The 23,380-nt window shown below is 42.2% G+C and overlaps 1 protein-coding gene across 4 annotated transcripts in view; it reads right to left on the reverse strand.

Annotated features, from left to right (window-relative positions):
• INO80 (INO80 complex ATPase subunit) overlaps positions 1–23,380 on the reverse strand; it is a 324,729-nt gene that overhangs the window by 38,243 nt on the left and 263,106 nt on the right. For all 4 annotated transcript variants that reach the window (XM_075844867.1, XM_075844866.1, XM_075844865.1 and 1 more), the window contains exons 27-28: positions 5,680–5,807; positions 2,980–3,074 (exon numbers count right to left, since the gene is read on the reverse strand). In XM_075844867.1, the coding sequence (XP_075700982.1) occupies positions 2,980–3,074; positions 5,680–5,807 (223 nt within the window). The remainder of the gene's footprint in view (positions 1–2,979; positions 3,075–5,679; positions 5,808–23,380) is intronic.

The raw sequence follows: 23,380 nt of genomic DNA on the forward strand, positions 1-23,380 counted from the left end.
AGCGGTCACATGGACTGCCGCGTCATCCAGGGATGTCGGGCTGGATGTGAAGAGAGGGACGCGTCACCAAGACAACGGCCGGGTAAGTATGAATTTCTTTAACTTTTATTACAGAAAAGGCTGTCCCTTCTCTCTATCCTGCACTGATAGAGAGAAGGGGCTGCCGATTAGTGCAGTGCTATTTTGCCGCCAAAAACGTGCTCGTAAATACGGGTGGAATACGTGTGACACCGGACCCATATTTACGAGCACGGGTTCGTAAATACTGGTGCAAAACGGGTGGAATACGTGTGACACCGGACCCGTATTTACGCCAGTATTTACGGGTGGGAAAAAATACGGTCGTGTGCATGAGGCCTAAGGTTATGCATTTGGGAAAAGAAGATACAGGTCACCATTACATACTAAATGGGAAAATACCGGGTAAAATGGACACGGAAAAGGTGTTTTAGTTGACTGTAAGCTTAACTGTAGCAACCAGTATCAGGCAGCAGCTGCCAAGGCAAATAAGATCATGGGGTGCATCAAAAGGAGCATAGATGCACATGACTAGAACATAGTGCTATCACTTTATAAATCACTAGTCAGACGGCACATAAAAAAGTGGGTACAGGTTTGGGCACAAGTGCATAAGAAAGATAGAGCTTGAACAGGTTCAAAAGCGGGCAACTAAAGTAATAAATGGAATGAGTGGACTACTGTACTTAGAAAGATATCAAAATTAGGGTTATGTAGTTTAGAAAAAAAAAAAAAGATAGCAGAGGGGTGACCTAATAACTATGTAATTATACCCAGGACTGTAATTATAACAAGGGGGCATCCCCTACTTCTAGAGGAAAGAAGGTCTTTACACAAACATAGAAGGGGGTTCTTTACTGTAAAAGCAGTGAGACTCTGGAACTCTCTGCCAGAGGAAGTTGTTATAGTGAATCTCATGAAATAGTTCAAAAGAGGCCTGGATGTCTTTCTTCAGTGTAAAACATTGCAAGTTATGTTTACTAGATTACAGTAGATAGGTCATAAAACCAGGGATTTATTCGGATTGCCATATTGGAGTCAAGAAGGAATTTCTTGATGAGGAAAAAATGGCTTTTGCCTTATGGGGGTTTTGCCTTCCTCTGGATCAACATTGAAGAATAGTAGGCTGAATTAGATGGACATATGTCTTTGTTAGGCCTTACAACCTATGATAATATAATACAATGAATACATAGGTGAACCTGGGGTCAAGGGTTCAATTCTCCTACAGCTCCACTGTAGGAGATATAAAGCATTACAGTTATCACGTCCCGGATCCTTCAGCTCGAGAGAGACTATTCGTGGTCGATCACTGTTCTGGCTAACAGGTGAGGTTCCTTTCTCTATTCAACTGCGCTATTGTTTTCGCTAAAAAGCAAACGGAGACCTTACCGAACGGAAACAAACGGAAACCATTTGCAATGGAAGCATTGCCATTTAAATCAATGGTAATGCAAACGGAAACTATTGTTTCCGTGTGGTTTTCCATTCATGGGTCCCTCTGATGATGATGTCTAACGGAACCCATGAACGGAAGCCCAACGCTGATGTGAACAGGCCCTAAAACATTATTTTCTTTCTAATCTGTTTTGATTGTATTTTTTTTTCTTTTTATTTTCTGTACATGATTACGGGGACAGCCATCTTGTCTGAGCGGCAGCTCTGTGCTGTGAACAGGAATTCAGATGGACTTTACAGCAGACATATGGACATAAGAAACCTCAGTCAAAAAATGACCTATTAGCATCTTTGGGAGAGGTTTCTGGGCAGAATGTTCTGTGATCTGTACAAAGGTCACAGTGCTGGGAGGGGAGAAGCGGAGCTGTGTCCAACTATCATTATCTGTCAGTGGTGTGTGAAACGCCCATGGCCGCGGACCGTTGGGATTACTCACCCCCCGACGGCCGCAGCCATGTATCTGTGAGTGCTGGCCCGCATCTCCTCCTCAGAAGACGCCAGCGCTAACTTTAGTTTTGTTCTGCTGTATCTCGTAGGGTGCGAACATGTAGAAAATCTGTAATTAGCCCATACTCACCCAGGACTATAAGAAGGGCCCTGCCCCTTCAGTGCCTGAGCTTTGTTGTGTTTACCCATCTTAGTCTTGCAAATGGTCCCTTAGTGTTTTCCAGTTCCCAGTGTTGCCGTTCCTGCTACCTGAATCCTGTGCTACCTTGTTCCTGTACCTTAGAGAGTTGGAGTCGTGTTGTGCCACCGATCACGTCTGCTGTGTTACACCACGCCTGGTATCTGCTGCCAAGGTCCCATCCGAGCCTAAACATCGCTACTGTCTGAACTACCACAGGTACCCTTACTCGGACTATAGATTTTACTTGGTACCCTGTGTGGCCAGCTGCTATCCCGCTTTGGCGGTACGGCCCAGTGGCTCCACATACCCAGAGATCTTGACAGTGTGATCATGTGTTCTCTGCTTCCAGCTTTATATTAGAGATGTAACCTTTCAGGACTCATTCAGACGAGTCGAATACTCGTCCGTGTGCTGTGCGTTGAAATAACTCACAGCACACGGAGCCATTCATTTCAACGGGGCTATTCAGACATGCGAGTGTCCGAAACTCACTGTATGTCCTATATTGGTGCGTTTTTGCGCACCTAGTCACCCATTGAAGTCTATGGGTGCGTAAAAAACCACAGACAGCACACTGACAATATCGTGTGCTATCCGTGTTTCACGCATCAGTTACATAGAAAAACAGAGAAATATTTTTTTTTAAAAAGTGCTTGCACGGGCGTGAAAAACACATACCACACACAAAGCACGCGAACTTGAAATGTAGGAAAAACGCGGGCAAATCGGACACGCTCGTCCGAATATAGCCTTATTGTAATAATACCGTTGATGATAATGACATGACATAACAGGAAATGTGAGTATATTATGAGGGCTCAGTCCCAGTACAAAAATCATATCATCTGATGTCCCATCATATACAAGATTTTTACCTGCTCTGAAAATCAGCCACCATGTCTCGTCTCTCAGAAATTTTGGAAGACCCATCTAATCGCATGTATGTGTGCTTTCTGTATACCATATATTCCTATGAAGAAAAAAATAGTAATAACACTTATTTAGCACCTATTTTTTCTCTCATTTCCAACAATGCATCAAAATTCACAATTTGATTCCTGCACTAAAATATAATGCTAGAAAATTAAAACTTTCTGCAACATTATAGTGCTATGTGCAATAAATATGGATATAAATTACAATTTCAACTATCTTTCTATTCCCATTATTGTAATCATGACATTTAAGAAATGCAGAGTTGGTACTCAACTCATAGGAAACATGCAGACCGAGATTTATTTTTCATATGTAAAATGGAGTACAGCTGATAGTGATAGCTTGGCCACATCTCTTAACTACTTCAAAATTAAGATCTGGAGATCCGCTTGGAATGAATAGCTAGTACCAAGGAGACAGGAAACGCTTTCTTAGGGATTTAGGACTTCTCCTTTGTAGTAGGATATTTTTCCATTATTTATAAAAAAAAAAACAAGAGACGATCTTCCAAAAACATTGCGTGAAGAAGGTTTAGGCCCCATGCACACGACCGTATTTTCGTCCACCCGTAAATACTGGCGTAAATACGGGTCCTTGGTCACACGTATTCGACCCGTATTGCACCAATATTTACGGACCCGTGCCCGTAAATATGGGTCCGGTTTCACCCGTATTCCACCCGTATTTACGGGCACGTTTTTGGCTGCAAAATTGCACTGCACTAAAATCGGCAGCCCTTCTCTCTATCAGTGCAGGATAGAGAGAAGGGACAGCCCTTTCCGTAATAAAAGTAAAAGAAATTCATACTTACCCGGCCGTTGTCTTGGTGATGGGTCCCTCTCTTGACATCCAGCCCGACCTCCCTGGATGACGCGGCAGTCCATGTGACCAATGCAGCCTGTGATTGGCTGCAGCGGTCACATGGGCTGTAGCGTCATCCCAGGAGGCCGGACTGGAGGAAGAAGCAGGGAGTTCTGGGTAAGTATGAACGTCTTTTTTTTTTTTTTTTACAGCTTTATTTATATTGTGATCGGCAGCCACTGTCCAGAGTGCTGAAACAGTTACTGCCGATCCTTTAACTCTTTCTGCACCCTGGAAAGTGACTATTTACTGACGTCGCCTAGCAACGCTCCCGTAATTACGGGTGCACACACGTAGTCACCCGTAATTACGGGAGCCCCATAGACTTCTATGGGCTGCCCGTGCCGTAATTACGGCCTGAAATAGGACATGTTCTATCTTTTTCAACAGCACGGGCACCTTCCCGTAAGCATACGGGGAGGTACCCGTGGCCAATAGAAGTCTATGGGCCCGTAATTATGGGAGTTTTTACGGTCGTGTGCATGGGGCCTTAGGCTGTGTTCACACAGAGTTTTTTGCAGGAGGAAAATTCTGCCTCAAAATTCCGTTTGGGATTAAAAATTCAGTTAAAAAAAAGTACTGTTTTGTTTCTTTTCTATCAATTAATAAAATGCAAAGTGAATGAACAGAAGAGAAATCTAAATCATAATTAATATTTGGTGTGACCACCCTTTGCCTTCAAGACAGCATCACTTCTTCTAAGTACACTTGCACACAGTTTTTAAAGGAACTCTGCAGGGAGGTTGTTCCAAACATCTTGGAGAAATAACCACAGATCTTCTGTGGATGTAGGCTCTCTCAAATCTTTCTGTCTCTTCATGTAATCCCAGACAGTCTCAATGATGTTGAGATCTGTGGGGGCCATATCAGCACTTCCAGGGCTCCTTGTTCTTCTTTACGCTGAAGATAGTTCTGAATGACATTGGCTGTATGTTTAAGGTTGTCATCCTGCTGCAGAATAAATTTGGAGCCAATCATACGCCTCCCTGATGATACTGCATGATGTCTCTGCCTGTATTTCACAGCATTGAGGACACCATTAATCCGGAAAAAATCCCCAACTCCATTTGTTGAAGTGCAGCCTCAAACTTGCAAGGAACCTCCACTATGCTTCATTGTCGCCTGCAGACACCCATTATTGGTGCGCCCACCAGCCCTTCGGCTAACAAACGGCCTTCTGTTAAAGGCAAATATTGAAACTTTTTACTCATCAGTCCAGAGCACCTGTTGCAATATTTTGGTCACACCAAATACTGATTTGATTTCGATTTGTCTTCTGTTCATTCACTTTGTATTTTGTTAATTGACAAAAAAAACCTATTAACACTTCTAACTTTGGAGTCATTCTTACTTTCCAGCATTTTCCTACGACCGCCTAAAACTTTTGCACAGTACTGTAGTAGAGTTAAAGGGGTATTCCTGCTTAGTAATGTTATGCCGTCTAGCATTATAATTGGTGGGGGTCCGACTTCTGGGACCCTGATCAGAAGAACTAAAGGACCAAGGTCCCTATGGCTTATTCCTTGTGCCGCAGTGTCTTCGTCCACCTGGAGCACAGCCCCAGGGGAATCTATACTGTTTTCTTTTAGAGGATGGAAATCTGTCCTGGTCATGCGACTATGACACATGTGTGCTGATCACCTGTACTATAACCAGCAGTGAAATCGGTCTTCTTTCATTTCTTTCAACATTCACAAAATGAAAATCACTTTCAATATATAAACCATCATTGCAAATGTCAAATTCCATATATAGGATTTCTCCACACAGCATATTACCTCAAGCAAATCTATCATCCGAGTCATCTGAGAATAAATAAGAACTCGATGTCCTTGTGACTTGAGACGTGTAAGCAGCAGGTCCAGTGCATACAGTTTTCCACTGTCAGTGATAAGACTCTCCTTGTCTGTAAAGAACACAATTTGATAGTAACTTATTACAGACCGATCAGAGAAAGCTGTAACCATAAACAACATCAAAATGTCACAATAATATTTGCACCTATGCTGTATATGACAATACTCTAAAACTGAGTCACATGTAACATAGTAAGGGTAGGTTCACACAGTTTTTTTTTGCAGGCAGAAAATCTGCCTCAAAATTCCATGGGAGACATTTTCTGCCGTTTTTTGGCACGTTTTCCGACGCGGTTTCCGCGTCAAAAAACTCTGTGTGAACATACCCTAAGGATGAAAAAAACAACGTCCAACAAGTTTAACCTATGTTGCCCTAAAGATAGGAAACACTCAGAGAGTCAGTGGTGAATGACTATAGCAAGGAAGTGTTCTTTTTCTGTTCAGTATTGGCTGACAATATAATTAGTAGAGGGCGCCAAAAAAGTCCCTCGACACCTGACCTGCGGGATACCACAATTAGGATTTCAATATGCACGGTCCTTTGTTCCCCAGGAGATAAGAGCTGACAGACACCCGGCAACAACTTCTCATCGTCCTAAATTGTCTACTGTAGGGCAATGATTTTGTATGTATCATTGTGTGGCAATAAACGCTGTCGGGTTGCATAATTGCTCAAAGCTGCCTCATATTCTGCCTTAGTCAAATTGTGTGAAACTGCAACTTGAAGACAATGTCAGAGGAGACACAACCCGAATCTAAGGCCTTATTCACACGAACGTGTCTGTTTTGCGCGCATAAAAAATGCAGCGTTTTTCCTGCGTTGCAGTTCCGTGTGGCATCCGTGTGCATCTACGTTTTGCACGAGTTTTTATGTTATAAAAAAAAACCCCGAAGAAGGGGTTTTATTTTTTTCCTCGTCATCTCTTTAGCAACTGGTGGGTGATTTTCACGCACCCATTGACTGCAAAAAGCGCACAAGAATAGGACATGCAGTGAGTTTCACGCAGCGGATACACGCAGCGGATACACGCTGCCTGAAAAACACAATGTCTGAATGGACCCATTGAATTGCATAGGTCCGTGTGACATCCGCTGTTTTAACGCGCGTAACACGGACGTGAAATACGCTCGTGTGAATAAGGCCTCAGATTAATAATTGAAGTGTTGGGGGTGGAGCTTCCTCAACTTCGTGATGGACACATAAAACCTTTGCGCCTTGTTACACCGCTGGTTTCTCCTGCTAACTGGGCGAGAAACCCTCTTACAATGGTCAAGCCTGCAACCGATAGATTTAAAAAAAGACACTCCGGAGACTCCCCGACCGCTAAAGAATTAATCAGAGATGGATTAACAGCTCCGCAAGAAGCAAGCCTCTCTGGTGGGCCGATGCAAGATGGTGCTGAATAAATATCACGAGGCGTCTTATGCTGATGTATCAAAGAAGGAAAGTGCATCTGTCTGCTCAGTACAGGAATCCAGCCTCATCTCACACTCCATTAGAAAGACACTATCCCCTGTGCTCAATGAACTGGCTGATATCAAGATAGTGGTGAAGTACATGGTCCACAGGTTTGAAATCCTGGAAAGATCACAAGTTACTATTATACAGCACAGTGAGTCTATGCAATCTATTTTACTTTCTATCTAGTCTCATCTGAACTGCACACACCTGAGGCTTGAGGGTCAGGAAAACCACAGCAAACCGAGGAATGTTTGACTGAGAAGTATCCCTGAGAATGTAGTGCATGAGGCCTTGCCGCAAGCGACGTGCAAATTTTTTACGTCTTTCATAGGTGCTGAGAACACAGAGAAAGTGGTAATTGAGTGGGTCCACAGGAACCGGCCCATCTGAACCCCTCAGATATGTTATTTGTGTACTTTTCAGCTTTCCCAGCACAGCAGCCATCTTGGAAGTGGCTAGTGAGAGTCCCAAGAAATTATGAATGAAGGTGCTAAGATCATAATCTATTTTTAGACCTCGTAGCAAGAACCTTAGCTAAGAAACGGTTTTTGCAACCTATTATAGATGTGCTGAGGGCAAAAAGGTACCCTTTCGCTGGTAGTTCCCCTATGGGATCGCCATTGCCAAAGATGGTTGACAATTTACCATACGATTACCCGAAGTTCTCCCCAAGAGTTAGAAGAAGCTAGATATTTTTCCAATCTCCATTTCTTCGTGGCTCCTGGTACAGCTGGAAAAAGATCTTCCACAACTTCCCAGTCATGCAACTCTCATTCTGGGTGAAATCTCATAGGAGCAATAAAAATTCTGCTGCCGTGACTATAACCTGATCTTCCTCAAAGTTATCACCAACGGTCCAAAGAGGGTTTCTGATTCTTCAATTTTTCTACGGATACGTGAGTGACTGTTTTCTCCTGTCATTTCCACATAGAGGGATCACCCTCTACTTTATAATACTTCTCTTTTCTTACCACATTATTGATAGTTACCTTCTTAGCTTAACTGGGTCCTTGTGCATACCTTACCCAGCTTACCCTTACCCCAGGTTTTCCATTAATACCATCAGACCCGACCCGACCTCTAGCCCAACAGAATGCCTATTTAAGACTCCAGTATGTTATTTACTTTATGAAAGGCAACAGTACCTTACCCCCCCCCCCCCCATCCCACGGCATAACAGAGGAGTTGTCTTTCATATACCTAGCATTGCTTGAGAGATATCCATTGCAACACCGCTCTCTCCTTCAATGCTATATGTTTTATAGTTATGGTCATGTTTTTAGGTGGTGTACACCACCTAAAAACATGACAATAACTATATACAGTAACATAAAAAGTACAGATATTGGCAGTATCAATCTGTTAAACATATAGCATTGAAGTTTAAGTGAGGCCATATTGAAACACAATTATTAGGTTACAGATTGTCAAGAATACCATAATCTGTAACCTAATAATTGTGTTTCAATATGGCCTCACTTAAACTTATATCCCTTAAGATCAGGGGGTTAAACACACCACAGAAGATTAGCCAATTATATCATATGCTCTGGAAAGAATGGTCGGACATAGTATTCTTTCAGGAGACCCATTCCAGGCATACTTCTATATCATCTCGCCAAAGAACGCTATTTAAGCATCAGTTTCATTGCCCATATTTCTCAGCATCGAGAGGAGTCTCTAGAATTATGAATAGTAGTCTTCCCTTTCAATTGGAGACCTCTCTAGTAGACTAGGGGTATAAATGTTTTTGTGAAGGTAGAAACTTGGGAACACGAACATCACACTCTGTAATTTACAAGCCCCCAATATTTATCAGGAACAAAGGCTTTTGGAAACTATTGAACTGCTTAGCTCTTTTTCTGATGGTTTGTTAGTAGTGGGCAGTGATATCAATGTAATATTAGACCCGGTTATGGATAGCACCTCTACAGCAACACACGCCTCGAACAGTTATTGTCAAAACTTAAAATTGCTCTTTCCAATCTGCATTTACTTGATATTTGGAGAATACATAACCACACAGAGAAAATACTCTTATTTCTCCTCTCCCCATGGTACCTATTAGAGACTAGATGGCCTCTTTATACCAAATTTTATGTATATACAAGCGATCTCCACTGCACTTATTGAAAATGTCACAATATCGGAGCATCATGAGGCTTCAAGACCTTCCACAGCTTCAAAAAAATTGGAAACGTAACCCCACTCTTTTAGAAGACAGGACCTAGAGCTATAATCTACAAAGTAGATTGGAAGAATTTTTCCGCTTTAATGAAGATCCACAGATCATAAGCCTTATCCTACGGGACACGCACGAGGCTTGTATGAGGGGGGATTCATAGCTCTATAGTCGCTGGTCAAAAAACATAGAACATTGCAATTGAATTCTCTTCTTGCCCAAATTGCTACTTTGTACCAGGTGAGATTTTTAGCACTAAGCAACTAAAAACTAAAGCAACTAAAAAAAACGCACCATATTAAAGCTGCCAAATCCCTGCAGACAACAAAATATAATAGGGGACAGAGGATCTAAAATTGTGTCACATCTCATTACACAACATAAAAAAAAACCATTTGTATCCGCTCTAAGAACAGAGAAGGGTGAGAAGGTACTACACCTCAGATAGCGAGGAAATTCCAAAATTATTATTCCTCCATCTATAACCTGAACTCCTACAACCTCCACCGTCACACATTCGGAGCTGTTAAACTGCTTCTTGACTTCCATCTAGATTCCCACCCTATTTATCACGATCCTTCCCAAAGAAGGTAAAAACCATGAGAAAAGTGGCAGCTATAGTCCAATCTCACTGCTGAATGCAGATCTAAAGTGGTGGGCTAAGCTACTAGCCCATTGTACTGATCTATTGCTTTCCAAGTTAACAGGGGAGGAGCAGGAGGGGCTCTTGACATGATAATCTATTTCATTATAGCTGGCAAAACATGAGAGGTTCACAGTAGATTTAATTTCCCACAACCATTTATCTCAGTCATATTTTCTCTATATAGCACGCCCTCAGTGAAGATTCAAGTAAATGGCTGATTCTCTGATCAGTTTGGGATAAAACGGATCTCACCTACTCTGTTTGTGCTGGAGATCGAGACCCTACCACTTAAGTTCAGGCAAATTCACCTCGTAGGAGGACTTAAAGTGGGCAATTTCACCCATAGGACTGCCGTATTCGCAGATGATTTCCTACTATTCGTAACTAAACCAACTGAGGCATTCCCAGAAATCCTCCTTATTTTTGAGGAGTTCAGCTAAGTTTCGAACTTTAAAATTAACTATGAAAAATCTGAGGCACTCAACATCTCGGTTCCCTCCTGTGGATAGGGGATACATGTGTTTGTGAAAACCCCCTGTAACTATTTACCCCTTTACAATAAAATTCGAACTTACAGAAATATAACCTTCCCTTCATATGCTGGATTGGGAGGTAAAATTTACTTTCCACCTATGTGCTCCATCAGATTCTGTACTTCCTCCAAACACTCCCGCTTGACCTACCCAACACGTTTTTCACACAATACAAGAGCCTTTTTATCAAATATATGTCGCATAATCAACATTCAAGACTAGCCTATTCTCGACGGATTCAGAAAAAGGGACAGGGCGGGTTCTCACTGCCAGACTTTTACAGCTATTATAAAGCCATCCACTTAGCTAGATGTACTCAATTGGCCAATATCAAACTATCATCTCCAAATATTGACACTGAAAGAGATTTAACCCCTTAGCGCACCAGGACGTACCGGTACGTCCTGCATTGAAGTCCTCTAAGGCACAGGGACGTACCGGTGCGTCCTGGCTAAAAACTGTCACCCTGTCAATGGACAAGGTGACAGAACCGTGCCGTCAACTGTTAATGACAGTTGACTGGCACAGTAAGACGGCAGGGGACCATTCACAGCGGTCCCCTGCCGTCGATCGCTGTGATTGGTCAGTCAAAGCAGACTGACCAATCACAGCTCTATGACGTGTGTATGTGATGACGCTGGCTCAGAAGCTGAGCCAGCGTTATCACCGCCGGGAAATCACTGTCCGACGCCCCTCTGCAACGGCCAGGACCGGAGCTAGGCTCCGATCCGGCCGATTAACCCCTTCGATGCATCGATCAACGTGATCGATGCATCTAAGTGGCTTGTAGCCTGTCGGCAACCACGATGGTTGCAACGGGCGCAGGTGTCAGCTGTTTGTCACAGCTGACATCGTGCCCTAACGGCCAGGACCGGAGCAAGGCTCCGATCCGGCCGATTAACCCCTTAGATGCAGCTATCGCTGCATCTAAGTGATTAAATCGTACCCTATGGTTGCTAATAACAACCATCGGCACCCGCGAGTGTTCCGATGGTTGCTATGGCAACCATAGCCTATCAATCGCTTCCTAGTACGGAAGCCTATTAGGCCCCGCCGGGAGGCGAAGCCTAATAGGCTTGCTGTCAGTGAATAGCTGACAGCTCTAATACACTGCACTATGTAGGTAGTGCAGTGTATTAGAATAGCGATCAGGGCTTCATGCCTTCAAGTTCCCTAGTGGGACAAAAAAAAAAGTTAAAACAAGTTAATAAAAATGTTGTAAAAAAGTTAAAAAAAATAAGTTTCATGTTAAAAAACACTATAACAGCCTTTTTTCCTATAATAAGTCTTTTATTATAGGAAAAACCAAAAAACATAAAAAAAGTACACATATGTCGTATCCCCGTGTCCGTAACGACCCAAACTATAAAAATATCACGCTATTTTACCCGTACGGTGAACACCGTAAAAATTTTTAATAAAAAACTATTCCAGAATCGCTGTTTGTTAGTCACTACCCCTCGCAAAACAGAATAAAAAAAGGGATCTAAAACTTGCATGTACCCCAAAATTATACCATTAAAAAACGCAGCCCGTCCCGCAAAAAACAAGCCCTCCCGCAGCTTTTTTGACGGAAAAATAAAAAAGTTATGGCTCTCAGAATCTGGTGACACCAAAAATAAATTATTTGAAACAAAAGTGATTTTATCGTGCAGACGCTTCAAAGCATAAGAAAAACTATATACATCTGGTATCACCGTAATCGTACCGACCCGCAGAATAAAGTAAAATTGTCATTCATAGCGCATGGCGAACGCCGTAAAAAACATAAATAATAAAAAACATCAGAATTGCAGGTTTTTGGTCACATTGCTTGCCAAAAAAATGAAATACAAAGTGATCAAAAAATTGCATGTACCCCAAAATGGTACCAATGAAATCTACAGATTGTCCCGCAACAAATAAGCCCTCACCCAGCTCCGGTGGAGAAAAAATAAAGACGTTTTGGCTCTTAGAATATGGCGACGCAAAATGTGCAAAGAGTCCAAAAGCGGATAAGATCGGGCGCCATTTATCAGTGTGACACTGGCCACACATCTGTGGATAATTATTTATTTACCCCATTATTATACCCTCTTATTATACCCCTGATGTTCTCTGCACAGATTACATATGCCCCCACATTATAACTGAAATACCAGCAAAACCCCAAACAAAACAACTAGCGAGCAAAATCCACGCTCCAAAAGCCAAATGGTGCGCCCTGCAGCGTGCCCAAGCAGCAGTGTACGTCCACATATATGGCATCGCCATACCCGGGAGAACCCGCTTAACAGTTTGAGGTATTTGTCTTCAGTGGCACGAACTGGGCACAAAATATTGTGCACTAAAATGGCACATACCTGTGGAAATTTGCAATTTTCACTTTGCACCATCCACTGAGCATTCATTTCTAATAGAAAAAAAAACCTGTGTGGTCAAAATGCCTTGAGGGGTGCAGTTTCCAAAATGGGGGTCACTACTTGGGGGTTTGTTTTACTATTTGACCTCCGAGCCCTGCCGTTGTGGGCTAATGCTGCGAAAATCAGCAAAAAATGTGTCTCACATGCGCCTGTCACTCCTAAGCTCTGTCATATGTCCAGGCAAATTATAAATGCCTTGAGGGGTGTAGTTTACAAAATGGGGTCACTTCTCATGGTTTTACACTCTACTCTGGTACCTAAGAACGCTCTGCAAATGCGACATGGCACCCCTACACCAGTCCAGCAAAATCTGTGCTCTAAAAGCCACATGGCACTCCTTCCATTTTGAGCTCTGCCATGTGCCCAAACAGCAGTTTAGGGCCACACATGGGGTATTGCCGTACTCGGGAGAAATTGGGTAACAAATTATGTGTTGTTTTTTCTCCTATTACCCCTTGTGGGAAAAAAAATTGGGTGCAAAACTACATATTTTTTGGGAAAAAAATAATTTTTCATTTTTACTGCCTCATTCTAATACAATCTATGAAATACCTGTGGGATCAAAATGCTCAGTACACCCCTAGATGATTACCCTGAGGGGTAAAGTTTCCAAAATGGAGTCACTTCTCAGGGGTTTCTACTGTACGGGTACCTCAGGGGCTCTGCAAATGCGACATGGCGCCCAAAAAACAATCAACCAAAATCTACATGCCAAGTAGCACTCCTACCATTCTGAGCCCTGCGGTGTAACCAAGCAGCAGTTTATAACCATATATGGGGTATTGCCGTACTCGGGAGAAATTGCTTTACAATTGTTGGGGCGCTTTTTCTCCTTTATTCCTTGTGAAAATGAAAACTATTCAACATTTTAGTGGAAAGAATGTAGATTTTTCATTTTCACTGCATAATCCCAATAATTCAGCAAAAAAACTGTGGGGTCAAAATGCTCACTATACCGCTAGATAAATTCCACGAGGGGTATAGTTTCCCAAATGGGGTCACTATTGCCGGGTTTGCACTATTTTGGCCCTTCAGTGGCTTTGCAAATGTGACATGGTGCTGCAAACCATTCCAGCAAAACTTGAGCTCCAAAAGTCAAATGGCGCTCCGTCCTTTCTAACTTCCGCCATGTGTCCAAACAGCAGTTTATTACCACATATGGGGTATTGCTGTGCTCAGAAGAGTTTGCTTTACAAATATTGGGGTGTTTTTTCTCCTTTATCTGTTTAAAAATTAAAAAATCTGAGCTAAAACTACATTTTATTAGAAAAAAATTAGATCTTCAATTTTACGGCATAATTCCCATAAATTCAGCAAAAACCGTGTAGGGTCAAAATGCACACTATACCCCTAGAAAAATTCCTTGAGGGGGTGTAGTTTCCAAAATGGGGTCACTTTTGGGGAGTTTCCACTGTTATGGTCCCTCCAGGGCTTTGCAAACACGACATGGCACCGAAAACCATTCCAGCAAAATCTGCGCTCTAAAATCCAAATGGCCCTCGTTCCCTTCTGAGCCCTGCCGTGGGTCCAAACAGCAGTTTATTACCACATATGGGGTATTGCCGTAATCGGGAGACATTGCTTTACAAATGTTGGGGTGCTTTTTCTCCTTTATTCCTTGTAAAAACTAAAACATCGTATGTTTTTTCAGAAAAAAAAGTAGATTTCCATTTTCACAGACCAGTTCCAATAAATTTAGCAAAAAACCTGTGGGCTAAAAATGCTAACTATTCCTCTTGAAAAATTCCTTGAGGGGTGTAGTTTCCAAAATGGGGTCACTTTTGGGGGATTTCCACAGTTTTGGCACCACAAGACCTCTTCAAACCTGACATGGTGCCTAAAATATATTCTAATAAAATAGAGGCCCCAAAATCCACCAGGTGCTCCTTTGCTTCTGAGGCCGGTGTTTCAGTCCATTTTCACACTAGGGCCACATGTGGGATATTTCTAAAAATTGCAGAATCTGGGCAATAAATATTGAGTTGCATTTCTCTGGTAAAACCTTCTGTGTTACAAAAAAAATGTATTACAAATGAATTTAGTAAAAAAAAATTGAAATTTGTAAATTTCACTTCTACTTTGCTTTATTTCCTGTGAAACGCCTAAAGGGTTAAAATAATTTCTGAATGTGGTTTTGAATACTTTGAGGGGTGCAGTTTTTAAAATGGGGTGTTTTATAGGGGGTTTCTAATATATAAGGCCCTCAAAGCCACTTCACAACTGAACTGGTCCCTGAAAAAATAGCCTTTTGAAATTTTCTTGAAAATGCGAGAAATTGCTGCTAAAGTTCTAAGCCTCGTAACGTCCTAGAAAAATAAAAGCACGTTCAAAAAACGATGCAAACATAAAGTAGACATATGGGAAATGTTAACTAGTAAATATTTTGTATGGTATTACTATCTGTTTTACAAGCAGATACATTACAATTTAGAAAAATGCAGATTTTTGCAAATTTTCTCTAAATTTTGGTGTTTTTTTACAAATAAATATTGAATTTAACGACGAAATTTTTTCAGTATCATAAAGTACAATATGTCACGAGAAAACAATCTCAGAATCGCTTGGATAGGCAAAAGCATTCTGGAGTTATTACCACATAAAGTGACACGTCAGATTTGCAAAAATAGGCTGTGTCCTTAAAGGGAATGTGTTACCAGAAAAACATGTTTTTTTTTTTTTTTAATTAAACATTTAGTGTGTAGGTGATTAAACATTGTTCAAATTTTTTTTATTTTTTTCACGAGTCAGGAAATATTATAAATTAGATTCTAATTTATAATATTTCCCATTGTTGGTCACTAGATGGAGCTATTCCCAAAATTGCAGCATTGCAAAATTGGGTAAAAAGCCCTCGCTCTAGTGAGCTCTCAGCATCCCCCCCTCCTTTATCCTGGCTAGTGCCGGGATAAGCGAGGGGTTTGAACGGTCTATCCTCCTACACTGTGTGTCGCCATTTTTTGAGCTAACACACAGTGTAGTAGGTTTACATACAGTAGTAAACACACACAAACACGAACATACATAGAAATCTCTTACCTGCTCCTGCCGCCGCGGCTCCCTCCGGCCCGTCCGCTCCGTCTGCTGCCGCTGGTCCAAGTGCACAAGTCCGGAAGCCGCGACCGGAAGTAGTAATCTTACTGTCCGGCCGCGACTTCCGGTCCACAGGAAAATGGCGCCGGACGGCGCCAATTTCAAATTGGACTGTGTGGGAGCGGCGCACGCGCAGTTCCCACACAGACGGCGTACACAGAAGTGGATGGGACGGGAGCCGTTCGCAGTCCCTATGGGACTGTGGCTGCCGTATTCAATGTCTGTATGTGTCGTTAATCGACACATACAGAAATGGAACAAAAAATGGCAGCCCCCATAGGGAAGAAAAAGTGTAAAAATAAGAAAAAGTAAAACACAAACACACAAATAAATATAAACGTTTTTAATAAAGCACTAACATCTTTAACATATGAAAAAAAAAATTGTGATGACACTGTTCCTTTAAGGCCAAAACAGGCTGTGTCCTTAAGGGGTTAAGGACACAGCCTGTTTACACCTTATGGACCAGGCCATTAGCATTTTACTAAATTTAAATGTATCTGCTTGTAAGACAGATAGTAATACCACACAAAATAGTTACTAGTTCACATTTCCCAAATGTCTACTTTATGTTAGCATAGTTTTTTGAACATTATTTTATTTCTCTAGGACGTTACAAGGCTTAGAACTTTAGCAGCAATTCTTCACATTTTCAAGAAAATTTTCAAAAGGCTATTTTTTTAGGGACCAGTTCTGTTCTAAAGTGGCTTTGAGGGCCTTATATATTAGAAACCCCCCATAAAATCCCCCATTTTAAAAACTGCACACCTCAAATTATTACAAACAGCTTTTAGAAAGTTTATTAACCCTTTAGGTGTTTCACAGGAATTACAGCAAATTGGAGGTGAAATTTACAAATTTCATTTTTTTTGCAGAAATTCAGTTTTAATCCATTTTTTCCCTGAAGCACAGAAGGTTTTACCATGGAAACGTTACTCAATATTTATTGCCCAGGTTCTGCAGTTTTTAGAAATATCTCACATGTGGCCCAAGAGTGGTAATGGACTGAAAAACAGGTCTTAGAAGCAAAGGAGCACTTAGTGTTTTTTTTAATATAATATATTTTAGGCACCATGTCAGGTTTGAAGAAGTCTTGTCATACCAAAACAGTGGAATCCCCTCAAAAGTGACCCCATTTTGGAAACTACCCACCCAGTGAATTTATCGAGGGGTATAGTGAGCATTTTAACACCACAAGTTTTTTGCACAAATTATTGAAAGTAGGCCGTGAAAATGAAAGTGAAATTTTTTTCAATAAAATGTAGGTTTAGCTAATTGTTTTTCATTTCCACAAGAACTAAAAGGAGAAAAAGCACTACAACATTTGCAGAGCAGTGTCTCCTGAGTAAAACAATACCCCACATGTGGTCATAAACGGCTGTTTGGACACACGGCAGGGCTCAGAAGGGAAAGAGCGCCATTTGACTTTTGGAGCTCAAATTTAGCGGAAATGCTTTGCGGATGCCATGTCGCATTTGCAATGGCCCTGATGGGACAAAACAGTGGAAACCCTGCAAAAGTGACCCGATTTAGGAAACTACACCCCTCAAGGAACTTATCGAAGGGTATAGTTAGCATTTCGACGCCACAGGTTTTTTGCACAAATTATTGGAAATAGGCTGTGAAAATGAAAATCTACATATTTTTCAATAAAAATTAGCTGAACTTTAATTTTTTTCATTTCCAAGGACTAAAAGCACACCAACATTTATAAAGAAAATTCTCCTGAGCACAGCAATACCCCATATGTGGTTAGAAACTGCAATTTGGACACACAGCAGGGCTTAGAAGGGAAGGAGTGCTATTTGGCATTCAGATATTGCTGGATTGGTTTGCGGCGCCATGTCGCATTTGCAAAGCCCCTGAGGGACCAAAACAGTGGAAACACCCCAAAGGTGACCGCATTTAGAAAACGACACCCCTCAAGGAACTTATCTAAGGGTATAATGAGCATTTTGACCCACAGGTTTTTTTTGTCTGAATTTGTTTGAATTAGGCCGTATTTACTGGTATTTCAATATATAATGCGGGGCATGTGTAAGTTGTAAAAACAAATCAGTGTATAATAAAAGGGTACATAAATAACAAAATTTATAATTGATAGATGTGTGGTAAGCCTTGAAGCAATCCTTTATGCACAGGCCAGGTTTTTTTGTGGCAGGTGTCGCACTGATAAGTGGTGCTCCTTCTTATGCTCCTTTTGCTACACTCTCTGCACCTTTTTTGGGATCTTTCCTTCTTTTCAGTTTGGAGAACGATGCCGGAAAAGTGTTACCCTGGTACAATAAGTGCGCCCTCGCTTTCAGCAGATGTGCTTGGGCCCTCCCCTGCCTGGTTTTCAAACACAAGCACCTTGATAATCTCCTCTTGAAAGATAAGGAATGACCCTGTTCGACCTGCACATTTGGATAGCACGTAAGCGTTATACAGTGCCATCTGTACTATGGGCACGGCCACTTTTTTGTACCACACTTTTTTTTTTCCTCATGGCACTATAGGGCTTCAGCACTTGATCTGAGAGATCAACCCCTCCCATGTACTTGTTATAGCCCACGATGCAATCTGACTTGTGGGTCACTGTGGTGGTACCTCATACAGGGACAGGGGTGATACCGTTCCCATGTTGTTAATGCAATAATGGGGTCAAGAGAAGGACATCCCTCTTGTCCTTATACTTGACGAACAACACTTTTTCGCTGCATAATACCCTGCTCTCACCCCTTCTGACACGTTGACCAAGAAGTGTTTTTGGAAGGCCTCTCTGCTTTTTGTGCACCGTGCCACATGCTTCAGTATTTCTGGTGGAGAGGCGTTTAAATAGTGGGATGCTGGTGTAGACGTTATTCACGTAACGTTGATAACCCTGGTCCAGCAGTGTGTGCACCAAATTCCACGACGGGGGGGGATTCTGGGGGTTCAATCCTGGAGTCCTTCCCCTGATAAACCCGAAACCTGTAGGTGTACCGAGCTACTCTCGCATAATTTGAACATTTTTATCCCATACCTTGCCCTCTTACTGTGCAGGTATTTTAGCCTACCCTTAAAATGTACAAGGGACTCGTCTATTACAATGTTCTTTTTGGGGTATATGCTTCTTGAAATTTGGTGTCGAAATAATCAATGACTGGCCTGATTTTGAATAGGCGGTCATATGTGGGGTCATTACGGGGCGGGCTCTGTGCATTATTATTATAATGCAAAAATTTAAAAATAGCTTCAAAGCGTTTCTGGGGCATTGCCATGCGGTAATTTGGGGTGTTGTACAAAACATCTGTACTCCAGTATTGCCTGATCTGTGGCTTCTTTACTTGCCCCATATGCAGCACAAGGCCCCAAAATTTGAGCATCTCCGCTGCATCTATAGCGGTCCACTTGAGGGGTCTAGCATATGAGGACGTGGAGTTCTGGGCAATAAATTGCTGGGCATATAAATTGGTCTGGGCCACCTTTAAATTCACTAAATCCTCACTGAAAAAAACCTTAAAAAAAATCTATTTCTGTGAGGTCTTCAGTCTCAAAATGAGTTCCTGAGCGGCCTATGAAATCAGGGATCTGAGGATCATAATTCTTGGGGAATGGGTTCCACACGGGATCACTTATCTGGGGGTTTGCCTCAGCTGATGTCCAGGGTTGCGGGGGTTCCTCATCACCGGATGACGAGGAGGACAAGATGTATGGGGCAAATTCCTCTTCTCCCTCGCTGGCGGAATCAGTGCTAGAGGCCAGGAGGGTGTATGCCTCCTCTGCTGAATAGACGCTTTGGGACGATTGGGACATTTTTATTAGGTAGTGCTTGAACACATGTAACACTGACTTTATTTTTACACCGGGGGTTGTGTGTGTTGTGCTTTTAAATGTGTATTTCAAAATTGCTGAATAAAAAAAAAAAAAAAAAGAAGAGAAGAGAAGAAAATAAAATATGAAGTATAAAAAATGTACTGACAAAACTTTAGTAACAAAAAATTATGGCAATATAAAAAACTGTAAAGAATTTCCTGACTACCTGACGCTAACTAAAATTTGGTGACGTTGAATCTGCTAAAAAAAAAAAAAAGTGTTGTATAAAAACTACTGCAGTAAATTTAGGCAAAAACTATAAAACTACGCTATGTAAAATTTAGTGAAGAACTTCAGTAAAAAAAAAAATCGGAATGTCATCACTGACGCTAAATCTGTAACGCTATATATTAGTGCTAGAAAAACCTAGTATAAAAACTATACTGCGGTAAATTTAGACAAACTATAAGGGCTTATTCAGACGAACGGGATATACGTCCGTGCAACGCGCGGGATTTTCACGCGCGTCGCACAGACCTATATTAGTCTATGGGGCCGTGCAGACATGTGCGATGATCTACGTTTTTTTTTTGTTTTGCTTTTTTAAACAAAATTCAATAAAAAATATTTTCTTATGTCTGCTTTTTTTAATACTTTATTAGCGCCTTGGTAATGGCAGTTGTCTGCCAGCGTCCATTACTAAGGTGGGGCTTAGGGTTGGCCAGTAAATAGGCTACAACTAACCCCCCACTATTACCCCGGTACCCACCGCCACGAGGGGTGCTGGAAACTATCCAGTAACCGACCATCTGTAGTGACGGGCGGGCACTGGGGTGGCCGCAGGCTGTTATTATTAGGCTGGTAGAGGCCATAAACAGTGGCCCTTGTCACCCTGGTAATGCCGGGCTGCTGCAATGTATCTGGCTGGTTATGAAAATTGGGGAGCGGAAATAGTTTTCTTTTTCATAACCAGCCAGATTCAACATACCGGCAGCAGCCTAGTGTTACCAGGGTGGGAAGGGCCACAGTTTTTGGCCCTTTCCAGCCTCATAATACCAGCCTGCGGCCGCACCAGTGCTTGCCCATCACTACAGATGGTCTGGTACTGGATTATACCCGGCTCTTCACAGCATCCCTTGTGGAGGTGGGTACCGGGTGATAATGGGGGTTAGTTGCAGCCTTTTTAATGGCTAACACTAAGCCCCACCTTAGTAATAGACGCGGTCAGACAACTGTCATTACTAAGGCATAAGAAAATATTTTTTATTTAAATAAGAACCCCCCCAACAATCCTCTTTCACAATTTTATTTAAAAAAACCGTACATCATCGCAGTAGTCCAACGAATCTACGACGTAGTCCAAAACAGTCCAGCGCAAACGGCAAAACAAAAAAAATAAAGTTAGTATATTTACAAGGGGGCGGCGGTGTGTAGATAGCGCCAGACGCAGCCCCCCTGTAGATCGCTCCACACACAGCCCCCTGTAGATAGCGCCACACCCAGCCCCCTCTTGTACATAGCGCCACACGACCCCTTCCCCCTTGTACAAAGCGAGACACAACCCCCTCCCCCTTTTACATAGTGCCACACAAACCCCCCTCCCCCACTCACCGTTAGGAGAAGGCAGGAGCTCTGGCAGCAGCGCTCTGACTGGTGTTGATGCTGGCCTGGGAGTGGACCAGTCCAGTCTCCTGACTGGTGAGGTCAGATGACAGGTCAAGTGACTGGACTGGTCCACTCCCGTGCCGGCATCGACACCAGTCAGAACGCCGCTGCCAGAGCTCCTGCTTCCTTCTGACGCTGATCGCTGCTGCAGTCGTTTGGCATGCAGGGTGCCTGTTAGCAGTGATCAGCTATTTTGATACAGCTGCAGCGCCCAGCGCGACATTTTTCAGATCGCCCGGGATTGTCCTGCCGGATTCGGGACGGTTGGGAGCTATGCACCATATTACAAATCCTAGGTATTCATCTAGGGTTATAATGAGAATATTTAGTTTGGTTACAGGGGATGTTCAATTTTTAAATGGTGAAATGGTTATGCTAAATGAAAGGGGCGGTAATTATAATTAAAAGGGATGGATGAAAATAAAATTTAGAACTCCAGAAAGGTGTGAAATAACCGGAAGCACTCCTTTATACACAGTCCAGGGCGGGAGGGACAGGTGTTACACTGATATGACGTGTCTCTTCTTATGCCTCTTCTGGCCCAGATACAACACCTTTTCTGGGGGCGTTTTTTTTTTCTCTGTGGGCGACACTTCACCAGGAAAGTGCTGCCCTGAAACGAACCTGGGGAAATCAGTACTTGCAGAGGAAGAACTTTCTCCTACCTCTGCCACATTCCCAAAGAGAAGGGATTTTATTACCTTCTCCTAGTATTCCAGGTATGTCCCCTCATGACCAGTGCTCCTGGATATGACAAAGGAGTCGTACAATGCCATTTGGATGAAGTACACTGCCAGTTTTTTTGTATCCATTTTTATATTTCTGATTAGCATTGTACGGCTTGAGTATCTGGTGAGATAAGTCCACTCCCCCATAAATGTATTATACGCCTGGATGCAGACAGGCCGTGACGTGGTGGATGTTGCTTAGGACACCCTTCTTGTCCCTGAATTTTTTTAAAAAAAAGGACCCCTTCGCTATGGAGTGTCCCGCTTTCCTCAAGCTGCAGGGTTTTGCCGAGAAGGGTCTTTGGGAGCTGCCTTTGGTTTTTACAGACCATTCCACACGCCACTGTTTTTTGCTCCGTCAGGTTCTTGAACAGGGGTACTCGTATACCAGTTGTCAATATACAAATGGTACCCCTGATTAAACAGTGGGTGCAGGAGGTCCCGCACAATCTTCCCTAGTTGTGGTCAGTACATGGGGGCAGTTTGGGGGCTCAACGTGACTGTCCCTTCCCTCATAAATTTTAAACATTTTCGGACTCGCAGAATTTATAAATTGTAATGCCATACCTGGCACACTTGTTGAGCAAATACTGCCTGAATTTCACCCTTCCCTTCAAATGCACCAGGGACTCGTCAATAGAAATTTCTCTTCTAGGGGTATATGAAGTGGAAAATGTTTGGGACAAATAAGAAATAAGGGGTCTAATTTTGAAGAGTCGGTCGAAATTAGGGTCATCCTGGGGGGACGACTGGGAATTATCGTTATAATGTATCCATTTTTGATATATATATATATATATATATATACAGTGAAGGAAATAAGTATTTGATCCCTTGCTGATTTTGTAAGTTTGCCCACTGTCAAAGACATGAACAGTCTAGAATTTTTAGGCTAGGTTAATTTTACCAGTGAGAGATAGATTATATTAAAAAAAAAAAACAGAAAATCACATTGTCAAAATGATATATATTTATTTGCATTGTGCACAGAGAAATAAGTATTTGATCCCTTTGGCAAACAAGACTTAATACTTGGTGGCAAAACCCTTGTTGGCAAGCACAGCAGTCAGACGTTTTTTATAGTTGATGATGAGGTTTGCACACATGTTAGATGGCATTTTGGCCCACTTCTCTTTGC

This window comes from Rhinoderma darwinii, chromosome 12 (genome assembly GCF_050947455.1).
Source record: "Rhinoderma darwinii isolate aRhiDar2 chromosome 12, aRhiDar2.hap1, whole genome shotgun sequence".
Taxonomy (NCBI): Eukaryota; Metazoa; Chordata; class Amphibia; order Anura; family Rhinodermatidae; genus Rhinoderma; species Rhinoderma darwinii.